The sequence below is a fragment of the Vicia villosa genome, linkage group LG5 (genome assembly GCF_029867415.1).
Source record: "Vicia villosa cultivar HV-30 ecotype Madison, WI linkage group LG5, Vvil1.0, whole genome shotgun sequence".
NCBI lineage: Eukaryota > Viridiplantae > Streptophyta > Magnoliopsida > Fabales > Fabaceae > Vicia > Vicia villosa.
In genome coordinates, this window is record NC_081184.1 from 147252056 (window position 1) to 147260929 (window position 8874).

At 30.9% G+C, this 8874-nt stretch overlaps 1 protein-coding gene across 1 annotated transcript; it reads right to left on the reverse strand.

Annotated features, from left to right (window-relative positions):
- Positions 1-6731: 6731 nt before the first annotated feature.
- LOC131607704 (WRKY transcription factor 28-like) lies at positions 6732-8556 on the reverse strand. Its single transcript, XM_058879675.1, has 3 exons — positions 7997-8556; positions 7742-7891; positions 6732-7276 (listed from the first exon to the last, which is right to left on the reverse strand). The coding sequence occupies exons 1-3, from the start codon at positions 8452-8454 to the stop codon at positions 6841-6843; spliced, it is 1044 nt and encodes a 347-aa protein (XP_058735658.1). The 5' UTR covers positions 8455-8556; the 3' UTR covers positions 6732-6840.
- Between the last annotated feature and the right edge of the window lie 318 nt (positions 8557-8874).

The window sequence follows — 8874 nt, forward strand, 5'->3', positions numbered from 1 at the left end:
CGATTCTGGAAGTGCTTGATGACTTGTGGTAACCCAGAATGCTTCAGAGAAGGTCAAAGACTTGACCTTGATGCTTGGAACGCCTTCAATCAACCTGGGATTTTGTCTGCTATGTAGCTTTGTTTTCACGACTTTTGAAGCTTGGAATAGGGGTTTCCTTGACAGCCAAATCCTCTTGTTTCTGAACTGATCCAAGTATTTATAAGGGAAGAAGTAGGTCAATAAAAATATAGCAAATCTCCTTCTTTTGAGAGATTTAAGATTTGATTGATTCAAGAAGAAATATTGAAACTTTCTATTTTAAACACCAATCAACCAATTCAATTTTTCAATCATGCTTTATGCGATTCCCTTATCCCATGGCTCATTTTTTTTGACTTTTAGAAAGATTCAACCTATAATTATGCTTTAATCCCTTTATTTCATATTTTAGTAATTTATTTAATATTTGAATGAATAAAAATTCAAACAAATATCAATAAAAATTATAAAAATAAAATAATGAATTTAAAATCCTCTTTTAAGATCATGGGCATGCTTATAATCCAAATGATGGGCCCATTTGCAAGAAAACTCAATTTGGACCATATTTCCTTCACATTTTCCCCTGGAAATTGCCCAACTTTGACAAGGCATATCTCCCTCAATTTTTAAGATATATGAGATTTCTAGGACTTTTTGGAAACCTCAAGAGGTCCTCTACAATCCACTTTGGAAGCTTTTTTTCATTTGAAGAATTTATCTTGATGATATTGGCTTTGACAAAAAACTGCTTTTGGTTGACTTTCAAAAAGGACCTATAATCTTTTAATCCATATCTCTCAAATGAAGCATTTTTAGACTTGGCATGTGAGAGACAACATTGTAGAGAATTCAATTTCCTTTAAAATGAGCTTTGGATGGGAAATTTCTGATGTTCCATGTGGGAGTTATGGCTGGTCAAAGTTCAGTTGACTTTCTCCTATGAAAACCCTAATTTAGAAACTTTTGAAATTGTTGATTTCTGATCTTTCCTTGATGAACCATGATCAATCCTTGATCAAATGGTGAATGGTACTTCAAAATAAGGATGTTGATAAAAAATTAGGAGTTTTGACTGTACTTTGACCATAGTTGACTTTTAGGTCAAATTAGTCGACTATTGACTTTCTGAGCAGTTGACTGGTCAATCCTTGGAATTGAAGCCTGAATTTTGTCATGGAGATAGTTTGAAACATCATAAGCCATATGGAATGTATTGGAGCCTTTGATTCATTGGTTTTCTTAAGAGAAATCAAAACCCTAATCCCTTGAGCCATTGTTTAGGAGAATGTGTCTTTGAGCTTTGAATTTTGAAAGGAGAAACGAGATGGGCAAATTTTGGGGTATGACACTTATAAAAAAGTAAATGGGGGGGGGGTGCAACTTGAGAAAATCCATTGGGCCTAAATTTAGGTTTGCAGGTCCAAAATCAAAATGAAGATGCCAGGAGAGAGGGTGCGCTGAATTTGAAATAGGGTGTAACAAGTGAAATCAGATTGGGTCGTGTAAGGTCTGGCCCAAGAATAAATTAAACCCTAAAGTCTACAATGAGACCATCTATCTCCATCTCAACCCCTCTCTCTCACACACACGCGCACACACACACACTCGATAACCTTCCTCTGTTCATGATTCTCTCACCCGTCTCTTCTCACACGCAACAAGTCAACAAACTCCATTTGTTCTTATGTCAATTCACTTCCCCTGTTCACTGCAAGAAAACAAACAAAACTCTCTTCCTCTTTTTACTCTTCTCCGCCTCAACTTCTTCTACCTTAACTTAACCTCTCCGTTTCAATCCACCCTTCCGGAACCACATACAAACAAAAACTCAACCTAAACTTCTCAGACACAAATTGAATCGAAAAAGGAAAACATGATCTTACGCAAAACTGAGGGTGATGGTGAGCGACTTGCTGAAGTTGAGTCGATGCATGGTACGCTGCGGATTTGCTTGGAGATCTTTTCATTGACCTTCATTAAAAATGACATCTTTTACATAACTTATATTCTCTTTCTTATGAATATTCTTGTACAGACTTCTTACTTTTCAACCATGTGTATTACATAAAAACATGATTTATTATGACTTACTATATGTGTGTGATATAACATATGTTTGAGTATACAAAAATATAGGTAAATGGGCCAAAAATCTAAATTTTCAAAAAAGAAAACAAGAAGGTGGTAATCGATTACTCTATACTGGTAATCGATTACTCTATACTGGTAATCGATTACAAGTGCAGAAAAATCACAAATTTGAGTAAATTTTTTGTCATAGCCCATATGGTAATTGATTACCACACGAAATCTTTGCACATACACGCATACACATACACACACACACACACACACACTCACACACACACACACAATTTGTGCGCGTGTAATTTGAAAGATTTTTTCTCATTCCTAGGGTGATTAGGACATATGATTTAAATTGTGGAATTTACTAGGGAAATCTATCTTGGCCTAGTCAAGACCCTTTACTGCAATTTGCAAATAGGCATTGCTCTTAGTATTTCCAGTGAAGGTGTTTTACTTCACCCTAACTCATAAATTGAACGAGAAGGGCTTAATAAACAAAAATTTCTCTTATCATTGCTCTTATTTGTCTATGTGTCAGTTCTCGGCAGAAGAAATCCATAACAAGAAACAGAAATTGGAAGTAAGGCACTATAAGAATACAAATATTTCGTCTAGTAGAAATTTGTTTTTGGATGATAGGATGTTACATTATTTTCTGGTATATGTCATTTGGATAAGTGTTTTGGGCCGGCCGAAGGCCCATATATCTAAGGTCTAATTCGCCTCAAATCTACTCAACTCGACCCAAGATATAAAATTTTGTTGACACCAAAAGCAAGGTACACACTCTGATCTCCACCTTCTCAATATACTCATCTTGAATCTTGAGCTGACTTGAGCGTTAGAATGCTAACCATGATGGTTCATCTCGCACATCCGTAATGGAGATCAACCCCATCGTTCAAGACATCCAAATTATCATCTGCATCCATTTTTGGTTCATGGAAGAAACAATAAGTTTATGGATTCTCACAACACTCATGAATTACAGGCTAAGAGTAAAAAAGGAATGAAAATTAGATAAAAAAAATCAATCCACATCGTGGATGATATGATAAAGTAAAGGAGACAATGATTAAAGAGAAAATATAAGAAATAGAACAAGAGTTTGGAGATTCTTCACTAAGTATTGATCTCATCCCATCTTCACAATCACGCTATGAGAAATGGAATAGAGCACATCAAAGACCATGAGATGATTTCACATTAGAGACTACACTCGTGGTTGCCGAGAAGATTGTAAGTAGATTCTTTTTTCAACATTGTTAATTGTAGTAAATCCACTTTGGTAATGAACTTTTATTTGTGTTGTAGGATTCATTGGATGAAAAAAAAACCAATGTTGGTACCTTTGTTCCATAACAATGCCATGACATATTGGTAGCAGCGGTTGGAATAAAAGAGTATGGTGGACATGTATGTGGTATTGGATGCGGCGTCAATCTGAGGTTAATTTTTTGAATCATCTTCAAAGAATGAAGAAATGCGCTAGAAATAGATTGAAGATCTAGTTGGCCAGGGGTTGGGGGAGAAGCTAGAGGAGAGGATTGAGGAAATGATACATGAAGGATAAAGGAGATGTGGTTAGGTTAGTAGAAGTTTGATTTTGAAACTGCCTTTTTTACTTGTTTGATTAAAAATATGTCTTGTGTGTAATTGTTGTTTGTGTTCTTAAAATTATGTATTGTGTTAAATTTAAATCTATTAGACCTTTCTGAGAATTTTTTGAGTGGTGCAAGCACGAAAGATAGTTGTTCACCCCTCCAACACAAGATTGAGATCACAAATACCTCAACCAGAATCCAATGCAAAGATTGACAAGCGTGTTAGAATATATGTGAGACACTTTTGATATACACTTACAACATGAATCAGATCAAATTTATATAATTCACAAAAGTCGTATTATAGATCTTATGTGGGGTACTAATTGGCTTGACATAACCATACTACAATTATGATTCACTTAAGTACATCTTTTATGGTGATTTCAATTTATATTCATTATTCTCAAATACTTTTAATGTCAAGACTCACATTAAAAATTGACTTTTGTGTTAACATATAGGTACATCCATCAAATTTGTGGAGAAAGAAATTTCCAAAAAAAGGTTTTTTTTGGACCCATTCAATATTCAATATGCCCAACATGCATCAAATGATATCCAAACATACATACAAAATATGTTAATTCAAGAGAAAATATATTGTTACCTAGGAGCGTTTATCAATTCGTAAATATATATGAATTTGTATTTTCTCTTATTTAATATTCAATTTTCTACCCATTTTTAATTATTTCGGATATTCAAACAGTGGTCATTGACAACTAATAATTATTTGTCCCAAGTAAAATAGCACAATTATGCTATGTTTGTTGGGGAATCATCTTGATTCAAAAATAATATTATTAGTGTGTATGAAATATTATTTGTAATACTAAAATGTTCACTTTACTTTTGAATAATTTTTATTTATGTTTAATTTTTTTCAACATGTAAAATTGTGGAGAGATAAAATCTTATGTGTCATGGTTTAAGAAATAAAAAACTTAAATTTATTTTTTCAAAAGTAAATGGTATCATTTGTGACATTCTTTTATTTTTTGCAAATGTATTATTTGTGCATATTAATCACTCTATATAAATTATTTATAGAAGCGACAATAACCAAACTGATATGAGTATAAATATTATGTTATGAAACATATGTTAGATATTATCTCTAGAGGCATTGCTAATTTATGGATTAAGGTAATCATTTTATTCACATGCATGTAAATTTCTTTTTATATTAGTTGTTAAGTTATTGTTGTTGTTGTTAGCTAGCCAACTAGGTTTATATTGTTGTTGTTTTGGAGATTAGTGTTCTCTTAATTTCAATTTTGTTCAAACTATAGATGTTTAACGATCATATATCATTCCCATAAAAAGATATAAATAACCTCTGTTCACATTGAGTAGATTCTTTCCTATAATTTTTTTATTTACAAGAATAAAAATTTCTCTTTATTGTTGGTTAACCACTTTTATATATATATATATATATATATATATATATATATATATATATATATATATATATATATATATATATATATATATATATATATATATATATATATATATATATATATATATATATATATATATATATATATATATATATATATATATATATATATATATATATATATATATATATATATATATATATATATATAGGTTTTGTTTCACAAAAATGTGTATATAAGTTCTATTTAAAAAAAATATATAAGTTAAAAAAATTATGTAAAATTTATATTTCTAAGAAATATGGGATTTTTTCTCAATTGAAACTCCCAATCGAGATGAATATTCATCTTTTCACTTCAAATAAAAGCAATCAAGAGGACAAGTGACTCGTTTTCCAATTTTGAAAATACAGAAAAGATTACTTCTATGAATGGAAGTGTCATTTTTCCCTTAAGTTGAAAGATCAACATATGCAAAAGTAGTACATTTTTCACATTCTTCTTTGTTATCTCGCTCACTAAATTGAAGTAAAAACACTTAATCGTAATAGTGTAAATAATTTATTTTGTTGTCTTCGTTTTATTTTCTTCTCCCAAATTAGATTATGATTTATTGCATTGAAAATTATTTTTTGATAAACATCATTTATTTTAGATCTTATTGTTGTTTGTCATCACACATTAAATATTTTTAAATGTGATTTAACCTTTTAATTTCACAATAATAACATTCCTACCACACAAAAAATATTATTTTTGAATAAATAATAAGACGACAAAGATAATTTCAAATAACAAAAATCTATTATGATTGCTAAAATGGTATTACATTGTTCAATATAGTTTTGTAAAAATCAGTAAGAGTAAGACAGAGATGAAAATACAAAATTTGTAAAATTAATAAGGGTCTAAGAACTATTTCTATTATAAAAAATATTAATAAAATTTTGGATGTAAACGGATATTTTAGAGAATAACAATAAAAAAAAAAATCAAAATATTTTTACATAAAGTTTATTTCTTTAGAAGAAAAACATCCCTAGTAGTAGTTCATGAGCGTTAGAAATACTAATAGACACAAAAATAAAACTATATCAGTTAATGTAATCTACGGACATACAGTTAAAGTATCTTTTGCACTCTAAATTGTGTGTATACTATTTGGAAACTAAGTGTATTTTCAGAAACACTATCCAATTCTTCTGTTCTAATGAAGGTCACATGTTAGAGATGGTTTTTTTGGCTAAAATGGGTCAAGAACATAAGCATTTCAATAAGAAGAAAACAAAATGCTGTATAATTTTCTTCCTCTAATTAACTAACATAAATAGTAATTAATATCATAACTCAATAATGTCATTGATGATGATGTTGTTACACAGTATTACTAATTTACTACTACTATATAGAGCACATATATAGCATGAAAATCCCAAATAAATGGGCTACCAAGTTGCATGCATATACATATGCATAAAAAAACATGTTCATCATGCTCTCTAATAGCCTCTCTCTAGCTAGGATTAATACATAATAAGTACTCAGTGATTCTTCCTTAAAATAACAAAAAAACAGTTCTCACTTAGCATCCATATAGAAGATGTCATGATGATAACTCATAATACTAATTAAACTATATTTACAAAAAAAGATCATAAATTATAAGACCATAGAGATATAGAGAGAGATAGAGAGAGAAAGAGTACATATATGGATCAGTTATGGTTGGTTGTATTGAGGAACATGGAAGGGACAATATCTTGAAGCAATCCATATTGATCAGGAACAAGCTGTTGTTGATATTGATGAAGAAGAGAGTTGCTAACATTGTTGTTGTGAGAGTAAATAGAACCAGCAACAGAAGCAGAATTAGTACTACTTGGTTGAGAACTGATATTGAAGGTGGTGTTGTTATGATGGTGGTGCATATGGAGAAGAAAATCTTGAGGGAAGTTTGATCCATATGAAAAAGGGGTAGGTGCAGATAGCAAAGAAGGTGTGAACATTGCAGCCGCATTGCCTCGTAGAGAAGTGGGGACAGGATGATTATGCTGACCTTCATATGTTGTTATCACAGTTGTTGGGTCTTCGTATGATCTTTCTACGCGTTTTTTCACTGTACACTTCTGTGTTGTACACCTATAATAGCTCCTGAAATTTTTTTTCCATTTTTTGATTCTTAATTATAGTAATCAAAACATTCATCATTAATTAATACGAAAGATTATATAAATATACATCCATTGTTTTCATGTGATCTAGAGTAGTAGTAGATCCTAGCTAAGAGTTGGTTGGTTAATTTGAACATGGTTTTCCATTTGACTTTCCTTTCATTTTCTTTTGTTTTTACATGGAATAATTAATATAATGTCTCTCTTAGGAACATGATAGATTTGAATATTTCAAAATTAAAATGAAACTATAACATGTTAATATTATTATTAACATCTACATCAAGCAGATCTATAGGACTATAGTATATAGGTGATTGTTGATTTAGTTTTATGTGAAACTATTGATTGACTTTGTTAATAGTGTTTGGATTTGGAATCTTTGGATCTATCTTCTTCCATTGAATGTAAAGAAAGAAGGAAAAAAAAAGGGTTTATAGTTTACCTAGGGTATGGACTATTCTTAACAGCTTTCTGTCCATATTTTCTCCATCTATATCCATCTTCTAGTTGATCAACTTCACTCTTTGTCATGAAAGCAAACCTTGGTTCCTTCTGTTTCTTCTCTCCTTTCTTCTTATCCATCTTGTTGTTCCTGTAAATTATTCCAAAAAAACAGATATAATTAGTAATGGTTGTTGCACCAGAAACTAAATTCAAGGGTTTCATGTTAAGGAGAGGATGAAAAACAAAAACTTACCCATTTTTAGTGGTTTCTTGTCCTTGTTCTTCTTTAACAACTTGTCCATTTTTCTTTCTTTTTGCTGAATCTTCTTCTGCTACACCAGCTTCAGAAGATGAGGAGTTAGAGACAGAAGAGTTAGCAAGGGTTTGATCAGGACCTAGTTCTGGTTTTTGTTGATTTCCTTGATCAACAGATGAAAAAACCTCTGATGAAGAAGGAGACAGTACTCCAAAAGAGTTTGCAAGTGGTGAATTATAGTGATCCATGTTACCTCCTTGTAAACATTCTGTGAAACTCATGTTAAAAGATGATGGATCAAAGCAATTAGGTTGTGAAGATGAAGAGTCATATAAATTAGGAAAGGTAGATAACTGTTTTTCACAGTACATGTTGTTAGATCCTTGATCTTGATCTGTTGTCTGATGATCTAGCATGAAGTTTTGGAAGTAGGGTTGTCTAGGTTCATCAGACATGAAGAAGAAGAAGAAGGAGAAGAAAGAGAAAGGAGAGAAGAAGAAGAAAAAAAGAGAGAATGAGTGTGTACTAGTGAGGTTTGGTTGAGACTTATCTCATCAAGTTATTGTTATATATAAGAATAAAATAAAAAAGAAAAAGAAAAAATAAGAAAGTCTTTGGGTTTGAACAGAGAATTGCTATGGTCACTTTTAAAAAGTAGGTTGACAAAATAACCTCCAATCAAAAGAGTAGAAAGTGCATGCTTTCTCATTTGGAAACATTTTTGGACCATCTTACTTCCATTAAGGAGACTAATCAATATTAGTTAAGGAGATAGGGAGATTAATGTCACTTTGCCCTTCTAGCATGACCTATAAATACATCCATTTTTATTTATTTATTAGGAGTCATCTTAAATTTTTTCAGATTATATATAA